General features: G+C 54.1%; 1 protein-coding gene across 1 annotated transcript in view; it reads right to left on the reverse strand.

The window, feature by feature from the left end:
- patj (PATJ crumbs cell polarity complex component) overlaps window positions 1–17,733 on the reverse strand; it is a 112,238-nt gene that overhangs the window by 21,470 nt on the left and 73,035 nt on the right. Inside the window, 5 exon segments of the mRNA XM_072388829.1 lie at window positions 968–1,063; window positions 1,141–1,233; window positions 7,094–7,178; window positions 7,483–7,574; window positions 7,983–8,179. Coding sequence (XP_072244930.1) covers window positions 968–1,063; window positions 1,141–1,233; window positions 7,094–7,178; window positions 7,483–7,574; window positions 7,983–8,179 — 563 coding nt within the window.

Consider the following 17,733-nt stretch of genomic DNA (forward strand, 5'->3'; position numbering starts at 1 on the left):
TCTGCTTCTACAGAGGAAACATGATGTCACACTGCAGGGCGCCGCGAAGGCTGAGAGGCGCCGCGAAGGCTGAGAGGCGCCGCGATGGCTGAGAGGCGCCGCGAAGGCTGAGAGGCGCCGCGATGGCTGAGAGGCGCCGCGAAGGCTGAGAGGCGCCGCGATGGCTGAGAGGCGCCGCGAAGGCTGAGAGGCGCCGCGAAGGCTGAGAGGCGCCGCGAAGGCTGAGAGGCGCCGCGAAGGCTGAGAGGCGCCGCGAAGGCTGAGAGGCCAACGGTTTGTGGTGCCCGTGCTAGGCTAACGTGACGGTTTGTGGTGCCCGTGCTAAGCTGCCGTGACGGTTTGTGGTGCACATGCTAAGCTGCCGTGACGGTTTGTGGTGCCCGTGCTAAGCTGCGGTGACGGTTTGTGGTGCACGTGCTAAGCTAACATGACGGTTTGTGGTGCCCGTGCTAAGCTAACATGACGGTTTGTGGTGCCCGTGCTAAGCTAACATGACGGTTTGTGGTGCCCGTGCTAAGCTAACATGACGGTTTGTGGTGCCCGTGCTAAGCTAACATGACGGTTTGTGGTGTCCATGCTAAGCTGCGGTGATGCTTGTTACAGCACAGCTTCATACAGGTTTATGTGCAGGTTAAACAGCAGCTGCAGTAACCTCGTCTCAGAGGAACTTTGTTCTGTCTGAGCTGAGCTGAAACTAGAAGTGAAGAAGCCTTTCAGACAGGGGGTGAAACATCTTCCAGATCCAGCTGACATTATTCAGCTCTGAGGATGAGAACCAAAGTGACCTGGCGCTGTGAGTCTGATCAATTTTTACTGTTTTAGATTTAATTTTCACACAAAGAAGAAAAAGAAAAACTGTGACCTCAAAGGAGGAAACAGTAAATGTTCTCAGCTGTGTCAGCGCTGCTGCCTCTGAAGGCTGAGCATGTGTGTTTCCTCAGGATGAAACCTGAAGGTGTTCCCAAACCTTTCTGAAACTCTCCTCCTCCATCACGCTAATCCGGGCGCCGGCGCTGCTTCTGTTCCTGTCGTTAAGTTCGGCTTCATCGCTCGGCGTCTCCTCCTGTTCAACAGACCACAGATCAGCTCACACACCTCTGCATCATCACTGCTAAGTTTCACTTTGAGCTTCACACTGACCAGCATGTCAGATGAAGGGTGGAGCCTCAGACAGTCAATGGGGCGGGGCCTGTCAGAGGGGGCGGAGACACCAAGCACAGCTGGAGAGACACACTGACGCACGCACACACACACCAGGATAACAGTTTTTTCACTTCTGATACTTCTGGCAGTTTTTAATTAAAACGTCTAACAATAACGACTGTTGATCTGGGTGGCTGCAGTGGCCGCTTTGATCGCAGTGGCTGCAGTGGCCGCATTGATCGCAGTGGCCGCTTTGATCGCAGTGGCCGCATTGATCGGGGTGGCTGCAGTGGCCGCTTTGATCGCAGTGGCTGCAGTGGCCGCATTGATCGCAGTGGCCGCTTTGATCGCAGTGGCTGCAGTGGCCGCATTGATCGCAGTGGCCGCATTGATCGCAGTGGCTGCAGTGGCCGCTTTGATCGCAGTGGCTGCAGTGGCCGCATTGATCGCAGTGGCTGCAGTGGCCGCATTGATCGCAGTGGCTGCAGTGGCCGCATTGATCGCAGTGGCTGCAGTGGCCGCATTGATCGCAGTGGCCGCATTGATCGCAGTGGCCGCATTGATCGGGGTGGCTGCAGTGGCCGCATTGATCGCAGTGGCCGCTTTGATCGGGGTGGCTGCAGTGGCCGCTTTGATCGGGGTGGCTGCAGTGGCCGCTTTGATCGCAGTGGCTGCAGTGGCCGTGTTGATCGCAGTGGCTGCAGTAGCCGCTTTGATCGCAGTGGCCGCTTTGATCGCAGTGGCTGCAGTGGCCGTGTTGATCGGGGTGGCTGCAGTGGCCGCTTTGATCGCAGTGGCTGCAGTGGCCGCTTTGATCGCAGTGGCCGCTTTGATCGCAGTGGCTGCAGTGGCCGCATTGATCGCAGTGGCCGCATTGATCGCAGTGGCCGCATTGATCGGGGTGGCTGCAGTGGCCGCATTGATCGCAGTGGCCGCTTTGATCGGGGTGGCTGCAGTGGCCGTGTTGATCGGGGTGGCTGCAGTGGCCGCTTTGATCGCAGTGGCTGCAGTGGCCGCTTTGATCGCAGTGGCCGCTTTGATCGCAGTGGCTGCAGTGGCCGCATTGATCGCAGTGGCCGCATTGATCGCAGTGGCCGCATTGATCGGGGTGGCTGCAGTGGCCGCATTGATCGCAGTGGCCGCTTTGATCGGGGTGGCTGCAGTGGCCGCTTTGATCGCAGTGGCTGCAGTGGCCGTGTTGATCGCAGTGGCTGCAGTAGCCGCTTTGATCGCAGTGGCCGCTTTGATCGCAGTGGCTGCAGTGGCCGTGTTGATCGGGGTGGCTGCAGTGGCCGCTTTGATCGCAGTGGCTGCAGTGGCCGCTTTGATCGCAGTGGCCGCTTTGATCGCAGTGGCTGCAGTGGCCGTGTTGATCGGGGTGGCTGCAGTGGCCGCTTTGATCGCAGTGGCTGCAGTGGCCGCTTTGATCGCAGTGATCGCAGTGGCTGCAGTGGCCGCTTTGATCGCAGTGGCTGCAGTGGCCGTGTTGATCGCAGTGGCTGCAGTAGCCGCTTTGATCGCAGTGGCCGCTTTGATCGCAGTGGCTGCAGTGGCCGTGTTGATCGGGGTGGCTGCAGTGGCCGCTTTGATCGCAGTGGCTGCAGTGGCCGTGTTGATCGCAGTGGCTGCAGTAGCCGCTTTGATCGCAGTGGCCGCTTTGATCGCAGTGGCTGCAGTGGCCGTGTTGATCGGGGTGGCTGCAGTGGCCGCTTTGATCGCAGTGGCTGCAGTGGCCGCTTTGATCGCAGTGGCCGTGTTGATCGCAGTGGCTGCAGTAGCCGCTTTGATCGCAGTGGCTGCAGTGGCCGCTTTGATCGCAGTGGCTGCAGTGGCCGCTTTGATCGCAGTGGCCGCATTGATCGGGGTGGCTGCAGTGGCCGCATTGATCGGGGTGGCTGCAGTGGCCGCATTGATCGGGGTGGCTGCAGTGGCCGCTTTGATCGCAGTGGCTGCAGTGGCCGCTTTGATCGCAGTGGCTGCAGTGGCCGCTTTGATCGCAGTGGCTGCAGTGGCCGTGTTGATCGGGGTGGCTGCAGTGGCCGCTTTGATCGCAGTGGCTGCAGTGGCCGCTTTGATCGCAGTGGCTGCAGTGGCCGCTTTGATCGCAGTGGCTGCAGTGGCCGCTTTGATCGCAGTGGCTGCAGTGGCCGTGTTGATCGCAGTGGCCGTATTGATCGGGGTGGCTGCAGTGGCCGCATTGATCGGGGTGGCTGCAGTGGCCGCTTTGATCGCAGTGGCTGCAGTGGCCGCTTTGATCGCAGTGGCCGCTTTGATCGCAGTGGCTGCAGTGGCCGCATTGATCGGGGTGGCTGCAGTGGCCGCTTTGATCGGGGTGGCTGCAGTGGCCGCTTTGATCGCAGTGGCCGCTTTGATCGCAGTGGCTGCAGTGGCCGCTTTGATCGCAGTGGCTGCAGTGGCCGCATTGATCGCAGTGGCTGCAGTGGCCGCATTGATCGCAGTGGCTGCAGTGGCCGCATTGATCGCAGTGGCCGCTTTGATCGGGGTGGCTGCAGTGGCCGCTTTGATCGCAGTGGCTGCAGTGGCCGCTTTGATCGCAGTGGCTGCATTGATCGCAGTGATCGCAGTGGCTGCAGTGGCCGCTTTGATCGCAGTGGCTGCAGTGGCCGTGTTGATCGCAGTGGCTGCAGTAGCCGCTTTGATCGCAGTGGCCGTGTTGATCGCAGTGGCTGCAGTGGCCGCTTTGATCGCAGTGGCTGCAGTGGCCGCTTTGATCGCAGTGGCCGCTTTGATCGCAGTGGCTGCAGTGGCCGTGTTGATCGCAGTGGCCGTATTGATCGGGGTGGCTGCAGTGGCCGCATTGATCGGGGTGGCTGCAGTGGCCGCTTTGATCGCAGTGGCTGCAGTGGCCGCTTTGATCGCAGTGGCCGCTTTGATCGCAGTGGCTGCAGTGGCCGCATTGATCGGGGTGGCTGCAGTGGCCGCTTTGATCGGGGTGGCTGCAGTGGCCGCTTTGATCGCAGTGGCCGCTTTGATCGCAGTGGCTGCAGTGGCCGCTTTGATCGCAGTGGCTGCAGTGGCCGCATTGATCGCAGTGGCTGCAGTGGCCGCATTGATCGCAGTGGCTGCAGTGGCCGCATTGATCGCAGTGGCCGCTTTGATCGGGGTGGCTGCAGTGGCCGCTTTGATCGCAGTGGCTGCAGTGGCCGCTTTGATCGCAGTGGCTGCATTGATCGCAGTGATCGCAGTGGCTGCAGTGGCCGCTTTGATCGCAGTGGCTGCAGTGGCCGTGTTGATCGCAGTGGCTGCAGTAGCCGCTTTGATCGCAGTGGCCGTGTTGATCGCAGTGGCTGCAGTGGCCGCTTTGATCGCAGTGGCTGCAGTGGCCGCTTTGATCGCAGTGGCCGCTTTGATCGCAGTGGCTGCAGTGGCCGTGTTGATCGGGGTGGCTGCAGTGGCCGCTTTGATCGCAGTGGCTGCAGTGGCCGCTTTGATCGCAGTGGCTGCAGTGGCCGTGTTGATCGCAGTGGCCGTATTGATCGGGGTGGCTGCAGTGGCCGCATTGATCGCAGTGGCTGCAGTGGCCGCTTTGATCGCAGTGGCTGCAGTGGCCGCTTTGATCGCAGTGGCTGCAGTGGCCGCTTTGATCGCAGTGGCTGCAGTGGCCGTGTTGATCGGGGTGGCTGCAGTGGCCGCTTTGATCGCAGTGGCTGCAGTGGCCGCTTTGATCGCAGTGGCTGCAGTGGCCGCTTTGATCGCAGTGGCTGCAGTGGCCGCTTTGATCGCAGTGGCTGCAGTGGCCGTGTTGATCGCAGTGGCCGTATTGATCGGGGTGGCTGCAGTGGCCGCATTGATCGGGGTGGCTGCAGTGGCCGCTTTGATCGCAGTGGCTGCAGTGGCCGCTTTGATCGCAGTGGCCGCTTTGATCGCAGTGGCTGCAGTGGCCGCATTGATCGGGGTGGCTGCAGTGGCCGCTTTGATCGGGGTGGCTGCAGTGGCCGCTTTGATCGCAGTGGCCGCTTTGATCGCAGTGGCCGCTTTGATCGCAGTGGCTGCAGTGGCCGCTTTGATCGCAGTGGCTGCAGTGGCCGCATTGATCGCAGTGGCTGCAGTGGCCGCATTGATCGCAGTGGCTGCAGTGGCCGCATTGATCGCAGTGGCCGCTTTGATCGGGGTGGCTGCAGTGGCCGCTTTGATCGCAGTGGCTGCAGTGGCCGCTTTGATCGCAGTGGCTGCATTGATCGCAGTGATCGCAGTGGCTGCAGTGGCCGCTTTGATCGCAGTGGCTGCAGTGGCCGTGTTGATCGCAGTGGCTGCAGTAGCCGCTTTGATCGCAGTGGCCGTGTTGATCGCAGTGGCTGCAGTGGCCGCTTTGATCGCAGTGGCTGCAGTGGCCGCTTTGATCGCAGTGGCCGCTTTGATCGCAGTGGCTGCAGTGGCCGTGTTGATCGCAGTGGCCGTATTGATCGGGGTGGCTGCAGTGGCCGCATTGATCGGGGTGGCTGCAGTGGCCGCTTTGATCGCAGTGGCTGCAGTGGCCGCTTTGATCGCAGTGGCCGCTTTGATCGCAGTGGCTGCAGTGGCCGCATTGATCGGGGTGGCTGCAGTGGCCGCTTTGATCGGGGTGGCTGCAGTGGCCGCTTTGATCGCAGTGGCCGCTTTGATCGCAGTGGCTGCAGTGGCCGCTTTGATCGCAGTGGCTGCAGTGGCCGCATTGATCGCAGTGGCTGCAGTGGCCGCATTGATCGCAGTGGCTGCAGTGGCCGCATTGATCGCAGTGGCCGCTTTGATCGGGGTGGCTGCAGTGGCCGCTTTGATCGCAGTGGCTGCAGTGGCCGCTTTGATCGCAGTGGCTGCATTGATCGCAGTGATCGCAGTGGCTGCAGTGGCCGCTTTGATCGCAGTGGCTGCAGTGGCCGTGTTGATCGCAGTGGCTGCAGTAGCCGCTTTGATCGCAGTGGCCGTGTTGATCGCAGTGGCTGCAGTGGCCGCTTTGATCGCAGTGGCTGCAGTGGCCGCTTTGATCGCAGTGGCCGCTTTGATCGCAGTGGCTGCAGTGGCCGTGTTGATCGGGGTGGCTGCAGTGGCCGCTTTGATCGCAGTGGCTGCAGTGGCCGCTTTGATCGCAGTGGCTGCAGTGGCCGTGTTGATCGCAGTGGCCGTATTGATCGGGGTGGCTGCAGTGGCCGCATTGATCGGGGTGGCTGCAGTGGCCGCTTTGATCGCAGTGGCTGCAGTGGCCGCTTTGATCGCAGTGGCTGCAGTGGCCGCTTTGATCGCAGTGGCTGCAGTGGCCGCTTTGATCGCAGTGGCCGCTTTGATCGCAGTGGCTGCAGTGGCCGCATTGATCGGGGTGGCTGCAGTGGCCGCTTTGATCGCAGTGGCCGCTTTGATCGCAGTGGCTGCAGTGGCCGCATTGATCGGGGTGGCTGCAGTGGCCGCTTTGATCGCAGTGGCCGCTTTGATCGCAGTGGCTGCAGTGGCCGCTTTGATCTCAGTGGCCGCATTGATCGGGGTGGCTGCAGTGGCCGCATTGATCGGGGTGGCTGCAGTGGCCGCTTTGATCGCAGTGGCCGCTTTGATCGCAGTGGCTGCAGTGGCCGCTTTGATCGCGGTGGCTGCAGTGGCCGCATTGATCGGGGTGGCTGCAGTGGCCGCTTTGATCGCGGTGGCTGCAGTGGCCGCTTTGATCGCGGTGGCTGCAGTGGCCGCTTTGATCGCAGTGGCTGCAGTGGCCGCTTTGATCGCAGTGGCTATATTGATCGCAGTGGCCGCTTTGATCGCGGTGGCTATATTGATCGCAGTGGCCGCTTTGAACGCTTTGATCGCAGTGGCCGCTTTGATCGCGGTGTCCTGACAGTTTCTCATGCAATGCTGCCTGAGGGCTCCATCCACCTTTGATTCCCAATCCTGACACCCTCACCTGTCTCCAGGTAATCAATAACATGACTTTAAGCTGTGATGTTGTGTGTATAAATGTGTGTGTGGTTACCTCTGGGCTGATGGGGCTTCGAGTGGGTGGAGGAGGGGGGGTTGGGAAGGGTGCAACAGCCATCTGGTTTATGGCGTCTTCATTTCTATAGAAACACAGAAGAAAGATTTCGTCAGGGTTTTAGTTTCAACTGAAGCTACAACCAGAAGCTGAGCCCTCACACACATGCACACACACAGGAGCAGGAGCAATGTTCTCCTGACCCGATTCCATCAGAGCCGCCAGAAGGAGGAAGAAAGATCCAAACAGCAGAGAACTGCGAGGGGATTCCGGCTGAGATCCAACTGAACCCAAACTGCTGAGTTACGTTTTACTTGGCCCACAAACTGCTCTGGATCCTGACAGCAGGGCGTCAGACACAAACATCCCAGCATGCTCTGCAGTCATACCTGAGCAGGATGAGCTTCACCTTGGAGGCGGCGCTCTTAATGATGGCCGAGGCGTTCTGGTGGCTCCGCCCATAAAGAACCTGGTTGTTGATCTGATAGAAACAGACAGAAGAGTAGTTAGAGGCTGAGGGTTTCCTCGGGAACAGTCGGAGGAACTGACTCTGAGCTTCTGACACCTGACGTCTGGCTGCGAGGAAAAAGCATTCAGGTCAGTTCAGGACTCTGAGCATAAAGGACTCTGATCATAAAGGACTCTGATCATAAAGGACTCTGATCATAAAGGACTCTGATCATAAAGGACTCTGATCATAAAGGATTATTCTATTTTATCTGAGATAAACTTCCTGTAACAACAGGATCAGATCCATCAGATCTGCAGCAGAACATTTATCAAACATGTGGAGATCACAGCTGCTCGTCTGTTCCTGAGCCCTGCAGCAGCTTTCCTCCATCTGACAGGTCAGGCGGTGTGATGTCACAGTGAATTAAAGCCTTCTCACCTCCAGCAGCTCGTCTCCAACCCGGATGCGTCCGTCGCGGCCGGCCGGCCCCCCAGGGTGGAGTCCCACCACGAAGATGCTGAGGCGTGATCGATCCCTGTTCCCCGCCAGGCTGAGGCCCAAACCCTGGCGCTCCTTCTCCAGCTCCACGCACAGCAGCTCCCCCTGCAGGTCTCCATAACGCTCACACCAACGCTCTGAGGACACATGCACAGCGCCGCGTTAACGCCACACCAACGCTCTGAGGTCACAACGCTCTGAGGTCACCTGCACAGCACCGCGTTAACGCCACACCAACGCTCTGAGGTCACAACGCTCTGAGGTCACCTGCACAGCACCGGGTTAACGCCACACCAACGCTCTGAGGTCACCTGCACAGCACCGTGTTAACGCCACACAATTTATGCTCCACGGTAGCATAAATAAAAAACACGTTTATTTTACATTCTGACCTCTGACCTGAACCAGTCAGGTGACTGAAACACCTAAAACACAGGATGCTGATTGGTCCAAACTTGAGTGTTTAAGACACCTGACTGCCAACTTCCTGAGAAGTCTGTAAAGCTCGTCTCTGAAAAACACGTTTACCAGACTGGAGTCTATCCCAGCTTCCATCAGGTGAGAGGCGGGGAACACCTGGACAAACGTGCACGCCCTCACGGTTTAACGTTACACTCGATGCCCGACACCAACTGAAGCTGAAGTGTGTTACAGGTGAGGCTTCTCTGACCAATCAGAGGCCTGCAGCTCGCCACGTTTGGACCCTCGACCGAAGCAGTTTTGATAAAGCATCGGTTCGGAGGTCGTTGAGAATAAAACAGGAGCTGAGGCACAAGGTGTCACAGAATCTGTGCATGATGAGAGTTCAAAGAAGTTAAAGTTTATCAAAGTAAGCAGCGTGGCACGATGTGAGCTGGAGGAGAAAGTCTGACTCACAGCCATCTGAGCTCTGTTCGATTCCTCTTTGAATCCAAGTTCAGCTTTAAAAACCCGTCCGAACATCTGGATTCGCTGATGCTGCTGACAGGAAACATGAGAGCAGACATCAAAGGGCTCAGAGAAGCGATGAAAGCGATGACGCTCAGACACGGCGAGCTGTGAGGTCAGGTTTAAACTTTCTGATTTACTCTTCCAGGGTTGCTGTGATGGTTTGGGTTTGGATGCTCGGACAGACGGACGCGCCACTCACACCTAAGAAGAATCCGGAGCTGCACGACCAGCTGAAAGCGCCGCTGCGGCAGATATTTGGGACCGGTTCTGGAGCTCGAAGCAGAACCTCCAGGACAGGAGAAAAGGTGAGTCATTTGATCTTCACTTGGTTTCAGTTTGTCGAACCACCCCTGCAGAGGTTCCTCTGGGGGGGGCCGGGAGCAGAAGCAGGATCCAATGAGAACACAGCAGGGATCACACACCTGACCTGGAAACAGCTCAGGAGGAGCTGGAAGAGATGCACCGCTCCTCAGAGGAAGACTGGTCTGAAATGTGTGCCGTTCTGAGCTCATCGGCTGCTCTGAACACACATGCAGGACACAGCGCCCCCTGCTGCTCAGCCTGTCCACCTGATCCTGCTTCACAGCCCTGCAGAGCAGCATAAAGGTGACCTCACACACACACACACATTACTCAGCGACTGACAAACCAGCAGAACACGCACTAACCCGGCGGCAGCATCGTCCATCCTCCGGTCCTCACACTCCGGTGGAAATGCACATGTAGAGCTGAGAGAGAGAGAGACGGGACGGGAGTGTGTGTCGTCTCAGCTTCGGCTTGAACGCAACGCTCCGATTCCCACAGAACGAGGTGTGTGTGCGTCAGCCCGCTGCTGTGATGCTGAGGCAGCGCTCAGCTCTGCCGTGCACGCTCAGCTCTGCCGTGCACGCTCCCTCCCTCTCTGCTCCATCCCTCTGAATCCCTCAGAGTCTGTTTTCCTCCTCACTGACCCTCCTCCTCGGCACACCATGAGTCGCACACCTTCATGTGGTGCTAACGCTGTCCAAGTCTGAGCCAATCAACTGCGAGCTGCTCCACGACCACCTGCTGTGACTCCTGGTTCTGCTCAGAACTCTGAACAGGCAGAACCTCAGAGTTACAGATGGACTCTGAAACAGACTCATGTCCCTTTAGGAGGGAAGAAGAGATGCAGAATCATTTAATTCAGGGAGCCAACTGTTCTGCCGTGATAACTTATTGATCTTTACACACAAAATACAATCAGCTGTGTGAAAACAGCCTGGAAAGCGCACGTACGCGCGCACGTACGATCAAACACAACCAAAGCATTAAGCTGTCAGAGAGGAGAGAGCAGCAGGTAGGACTCTCTGTCCAGCTGGTGTCTGGGACTGGGGGCGGGTCTGTGCGGGTCTGTGCGGGACTGGGGGGCGTGTCTGTGCGGGTCTGTGCGGGACTGGGGGCGGGACTGTGCGGGTCTGAGGGTGGGTCTGGGGGGGTCTGGGGGTGGGTCTGGGGGGGTCTGGGGGATCTTCCGCAGCCCGATCAGAACCACAGAACTCGTATTTCGTGGTGATGGAACCACCAACAAACCCTGATCAGAGCAGCTCACAAACTGTGGCGGTAAACAGCAGAACAGATTTAAACCACGTCAGCGGCCCCCTGCTGAAAGACTCCAGGCAACACGACCAGAACCGAAGAACCAACACTCCTCTCAGCGGGTTTTCAGCTGCTGCATCACCTCATCTCCACAAGCAGCAACAGACCCGTTAATGTTAACATCTGCTTTTACAGAAAGCACAACGCAATGTTGAAAATAAGAGAAACGTTATATTACTGATATTAATTCACATGGAGAGGAACGCTGCAGCTGTACATCAAACTGACGTAACATTACTGCTTTCCTCTCTATGATTTCAGACGAGTTAAACAGCAGTTTATGCTGCACTGAGCAGCCAGTTATCACCTGTCTGATCCAACATGAGACGTCTGTTTGGACCTGTCAGACTGAAATGTGTTCAATGCTTAGTCAACACTTCACAGCTCTGCAGCAGAAAGAAGAGACTGAACAATCCCTGATGGAGCATGCTCAGTCCTTACTGACCTTATGAGAGGCTGCGAGGACAAAATGTAAAATATAAGAGCGAGTAAGTGCAGCAGCAGCTGTTTCAGAGGAAACCTGCAGTCAGACCACTGCAGATAAACCAGTGAGGAAGAGGAGAAACCACGAAGAGAGGAGGGGGGAGGAACAGAGGAAGAGGAGTTTACGACCTCTGACAGAAGAAAACGTGTTATTCAGCTTCTTTATGTCATTGTATAACATTTCCTTCAGTTTCCACCTTAAATCTGAACTCAGACTCAGTTTGCTGCTCCTGTCACTGAGCTGATATATTTCCTGAAGTAAAGAGATGCATCATCATCCTGAAAGATGAGCTCAGCTTCACCAAAGCTGGTCTGACTGATGGAAGGAGAACAGAGTCCACCTGAACACCTCCTCTGGTCCTTTCCATCAGCCCATATCATCAGAGATGGAAGGAGAACAGAGTCCACCTGAACACCTCCTCTGGTCCTTTCCATCAGCCCATATCATCAGTGATGGAAGGAGAACAGAGTCCTCCTGAACACCTCCTCTGGTCCTTTACATCAGCCCATATCATCAGAGATGGAAGGAGAACAGAGTCCACCTGAACACCTCCTCTGGTCCTTTACATCAGCCCATATCATCAGAGATGGAAGGAGAACAGAGTCCACCTGAACACCTCCTCTGGTCCTTTACATCAGCCCATATCATCAGTGATGGAAGGAGAACAGAGTCCACCTGAACACCTCCTCTGGTCCTTTACATCAGCCCATATCATCAGAGATGGAAGGAGAACAGAGTCCACCTGAACACCTCCTCTGGTCCTTTACATCAGCCCATATCATCAGAGATGGAAGGAGAACAGAGTCCACCTGAACACCTCCTGCAGAGGTGATGCTGCCATCTCCTCTGGTCCTTTACATCAGCCCATATCATCAGTGATGGAAGGAGAACAGAGTCCACCTGAACTCCTCCTCTGGTCCTTTACATCAGCCCATATCATCAGAGATGGAAGGAGAACAGAGTCCACCTGAACACCTCCTGCAGAGGTGATGCTGCCATCTCCTCTGGTCCTTTACATCAGCCCATATCATCAGTGATGGAAGGAGAACAGAGTCCACCTGAACTCCTCCTCTGGTCCTTTACATCAGCCCATATCATCAGTGATGGAAGGAGAACAGAGTCCACCTGAACACCTCCTGCAGAGGTGATGCTGCCATCTCCTCTGGTCCTGAACAGCATGAACACCAAAAGATCCTCAGCAGCTGCACCCGGGCTCTGGAGGGAGCCAATGGAGTCAATGGATCAGGCCCTAAAGACCACCACTGACAGGATGAACTGGATTTGCCGACTCGCTTTTTATTTTATTGTGTTTTTTCTGTTTCATTTATTTTATTGTGTTTTCTTCTGCTTTATTATCTACTATATTATTTATTTTGAGGTTTTGGGTTATTTTGGGTTAATCTGATCCTGATTAAATATGTTTGGCAGGAGTTGAATCACAAACCGTCTGATTTCAAAATGTTAATAAGTCTGATTGATTTATCTTGAGCTCATCTTCAATCAGTTATTTTAAAACCATAAAACCCAGAACCAGAGCTTTAAAGGTTCTGCAGCATCTCTCACGGCTGAACCGAACATGTCAGGATGTGACCAGAGGTTTCTCTTCTGTGTGGTTTCTTCATATATTCGGTTTGCTGCTGCGATGACCCACTTTCTCAAAGACTCAATCAGTTTCCTCTGAGTTAATTACCTTTGGACAGGCTGTGAACACAGTTTAACGTTCATGGAGCAGTTACAACCCTGAACACAAAGCAAGCCCAGATGCACAGATTCCAACTTAAACTCACTTTAGGAACTTATGAACAGACACTTTAAGATGTTTTGGTCTCAACTTTGTGGATTCGGAGTAAAACGTCATGTGTTTACTGTGTTGTGTTCACTTTCCTGCTGCCGTATTGGACTTCCTCATAGAAACGTTTTAAATGGAAATGTCTCCTGGTAAAGTAAAGGCTTGGTAAAGATAACCAGGACCACAGAGGTTTTGAAATGCAGCTGACAGCTTCATCCTTCTTTGAAAACATCTTCCTCCCTCCCACTTCTTGCTGCTGAGCTGTCAATCATCAGTCAGGATGTGGAGCTGCAGCGTCTTCAGAGCATCAAACAGCCCAAATGGGCCGCAGACCACCTCAGAGTCGACCTGCAGCTTCAGCCGGACTGAAAGCTTCATTCTTCCTCTCAGATCCAACACTGACGATGAAGCATCATCACGGTCCTGGCTGCAGATTATAAAAAGACATCTCAAGTGTTTCGTATTCCCCTGGAGGGGGACGCGATGAATGAATAATAAAACATTTTATTAAGTGCCTTTATCGACACTCAAGGACACACTAAAAACACAAGAAAGAAGATGATACAAGTTAAAAAAAGCTATGAGGCTGGAGGGAGAATGCAGCTTGGACCAGATGGGTTTTGAGTTCTGATTTGAAGAGTCTGCGAGCAGAGAAAGCTCTGCTCCCCGTGTGCTGAAAGGCTGGAGGAAGACCTGAGGGCGAGGACATCAGACGGATATGGGGGGGCCAGGCTGTGGATGGCCTTGAATGTGTGGAGAAGGATCTTGAACGTAACTCTGAAGCTGCTGGAGGACGGGGGTGCGACGGTGAAAGAAGGGGTTCTGGTGGGGTTCTGCAGAGTTTTGGACCAGTTGAAGCTGATGAAGGGAGGTGACGAGGCTGTGGACCAGGGGTGGTGTGAGGAGGGAGAGGGGCGGAGACCATTACTGTTGCGTAAATGGAAGTATGCAGACCGGGTCATGTGATTGGTGTGGGAGTGGAAAGAAACCTGGGGGGGGACACTATGAGCTGTCTATGGTGAGGGAGCAACTGTCAACTTTGGACAGGGTGGATTTGGTGCTGACTATGAGGGGTTCAGTTAAATAAATTAACTTAAATAACAGGCTGAGGCTCATCGACACCTTTCAGAACCAAGCTGTCCCTCATTAAAACCAGGAAACTGAGGCCATGACTTCCTGTCATCGTGCAGTGCTGACAGCCTCATCAGATACTCTCCAGTCCCTCCAGTCTTCATACGGCACTATTTAAATTCTGACCGACCCTTCACATATTAATATGAATTATTACCGTGTGGGAGACGCCATCAGATACAGGAGGAACCGTGTCAAAACCCGTCCTTAAACAGGCCACATGAAAACCCTTACCTTACCCTAACCCTAACCCTGAAGGAACCGTGTCAAAACCCGTCCTTAAACAGGCCACCTGAAAACCCTTACCCTACCCTAACCCTTAAGGAACCGTGTCAAAACCTGTCCTTAAACAGGCCACCTGAAAACCCTTACCCTACCCTAACCCTAACCCTGAAAGAACCGTGTCAAAACCTGTCCTTAAACAGGCCACCTGAAAACCCTTACCCTACCCTAACCCTAACCCTAAAGGAACCGTGTCAAAACCCGTCCTTAAACAGGCCACCTGAAAACCCTTACCCTACCCTAACCCTAACCCTGAAGGAACCGTGTCAAAACCTGTCCTTAAACAGGCCACCTGAAAACCCTTACCCTACCCTAACCCTAACCCTTAAGGAACCGTGTCAAAACCCGTCCTTAAACAGGCCACCTGAAAACCCTTACCCTACCCTAACCCTGAAGGAACCGTGTCAAAACCTGTCCTTAAACAGGCCACCTGAAAACCCTTACCCTACCCTAACCCTAACCCTGAAGGAACCGTGTCAAAACCTGTCCTTAAACAGGCCACCTGAAAACCCTTACCCTACCCTAACCCTAACCCTGAAGGAACCGTGTCAAAACCCGTCCTTAAACAGGCCACCTGAAAACCCTTACCCTACCCTACCCTAACCCTTAAGGAACCGTGTCAAAACCTGTCCTTAAACAGGCCACCTGAAAACCCTTACCCTACCCTAACCCTAACCCTGAAGGAACCATGTCAAAACCTGTCCTTAAACAGGCCACCTGAAAACCCTTACCCTACCCTAACCCTAACCCTGAAGGAACCGTGTCAAAACCCGTCCTTAAACAGGCCACCTGAAAACCCTTACCCTACCCTAACCCTGAAGGAACCGTGTCAAAACCCGTCCTTAAACAGGCCACCTGAAAACCCTTACCCTACCCTACCCTAACCCTGAAGGAACCGTGTCAAAACCCGTCCTTAAACAGGCCACCTGAAAACCCTTACCCTACCCTACCCTAACCCTTAAGGAACCGTGTCAAAACCTGTCCTTAAACAGGCCACCTGAAAACCCTTACCCTACCCTACCCTAACCCTGAAGGAACCGTGTCAAAACCCGTCCTTAAACAGGCCACCTGAAAACCCTTACCCTACCCTACCCTAACCCTTAAGGAACCGTGTCAAAACCTGTCCTTAAACAGGCCACCTGAAAACCCTTACCCTACCCTAACCCTAACCCTTAAGGAACCGTGTCAAAACCCGTCCTTAAACAGGCCACCTGAAAACCCTTACCCTACCCTAACCCTTAAGGAACTGTGTCAAAACCTGTCCTTAAACAGGCCACCTGAAAACCCTTACCCTACCCTAACCCTAACCCTGAAGGAACCGTGTCAAAACCCGTCCTTAAACAGGCCACCTGAAAACCCTTACCCTACCCTAACCCTAACCCTGAAGGAACTGTGTCAAAACCCGTCCTTAAACAGGCCACCTAAAAACCCTTACCCTACCCTAACCCTTAAGGAACCGTGTCAAACCCGTCCTTAAACAGGCCACCTGAAAACCCTTACCCTACCCTAACCCTTAAGGAACCGTGTCAAAACCGTCCTTAAACAGGCCACCTGAAAACCCTTACCCTACCCTAACCCTTAAGGAACCGTGTCAAAACCTGTCCTTAAACAGGCCACCTGAAAACCCTTACCCTACCCTAACCCTAACCCTGAAGGAACCGTGTCAAAACCTGTCCTTAAACAGGCCACCTGAAAACCCTTACCCTACCCCTAACCCTTAAGGAACCGTGTCAAAACCCATCCTTACACAGGCCACCTGAAAACCCTTACCCTACCCTAACCCTTAAGGAACCGTGTCAAACCCGTCCTTAAACAGGCCACCTGAAAACCCTTACCCTACCCTAACCCTTAAGGAACCGTGTCAAAACCGTCCTTAAACAGGCCACCTGAAAACCCTTACCCTACCCTACCCTAACCCTTAAGGAACCATGTCAAAACCTGTCCTTAAACAGGCCACCTGAAAACCCTTACCCTACCCTAACCCTAACCCTGAAGGAACCGTGTCAAAACCTGTCCTTAAACAGGCCACCTGAAAACCCTTACGCTACCCTAACCCTAACCCTTAAGGAACCGTGTCAAAACCTGTCCTTAAACAGGCCACTTGAAAACTTTTACCCTACCCTAATCCTAACCCTGAAGGAACCGTGTCAAAACCTGTCCTTAAACAGGCCACCTGAAAACCCTTACCCTACCCTAACCCTTAAGGAACCGTGTCAAAACCTGTCCTTAAACAGGCCACCTGAAAACCCTTACCCTACCCTAACCCTAACCCTTAAGGAACCGTGTCAAAACCTGTCCTTAAACAGGCCACCTGAAAACCCTTACCCTACCCTACCCCTTAAGGAACCGTGTCAAACCCGTCCTTAAACAGGCCACCTGAAAACCCTTACCCTACCCTAACCCTGAAGGAACCGTGTCAAAACCCGTCCTTAAACAGGCCACTTGAAAACCCTTACCCTACCCTAACCCTTAAGGAACCGTGTCAAAATCCGTCCTTAAACAGGCCACCTGAAAACCCTTACCCTACCCTAACCCTAAAGGAACCGTGTCAAAACCCGTCCTTATACAGGCCACCTGAAAAGCCTTACCCTACCCTAACCTACATTAAAGGACATTCCCAGTTTATTCCTCACCTTCCCACCGTGCAGTTCCAGACCGAGTCGGATGGAGTCCACTGGTCTCCTCGCACTGCCTCACACATGTTGGATCACTGGATGCACCATCTTCACATTTAGTCCTGGATATCCACAGTTTATTATCATGCATGTTTATGTGTATATATGTATAAGGATATGCTAATATGTGTGTATATATTAGTGTAATACCTATCCCATCACTTTTCCCTAACCCTAACCTGAGTGGAGCCCGGCCCTAACCCTAAGACCACCCGTACCACTATTGTTTATTCATTTTCATAACCTCAACCATCACTTACCCTAACCTTGGTGTCCCCTATTATTCTGTTTTGGGAGGGGGGCGGTGTGGGTCTGGGTTTTGGTGGGGGCTGGATGGAGTGTGCATTGACCCCGCCTCCGTCATGGATGGCGGGGTCCAAACATTTGTATGTTCTAACCTAACCCTTAAGGAACCGTGTCAAAACCCGTCCTTAAACAGGCCACATCTTAAAAATGTCTCACTTATTCATCTCTGGATGCAGTGTGGTCTTTGCAGTGAGTGGGCGGAGCTTAGCTCACCTCTACATGAGGAAGGCTCAGATAGGTTCATCATGCTGTATGCTGGAGGGTTCTGTCTGAGGCAGCTTTCTGTAGCGTTTAACAGGATGATCTGTATTTAGCTGACAGCTGATATCAGACGACTCTGCAGTCTAAACAATGAGCTCCGTTCCATCTGGGTTTCACATCAGTTCTTTCCATTTATCATACAAAAACCCTCACAGATGCTGTCTTCTCTTATTTCAAACATTTTAGGGATTTAAACAGGACACAACATAAAAATAA

This window comes from Leuresthes tenuis, unplaced genomic scaffold (assembly GCF_036924035.1).
Source record: "Leuresthes tenuis unplaced genomic scaffold, fLeuTen1.0.hap1 SCAF_7, whole genome shotgun sequence".
Lineage (NCBI taxonomy): Eukaryota > Metazoa > Chordata > Actinopteri > Atheriniformes > Atherinopsidae > Leuresthes > Leuresthes tenuis.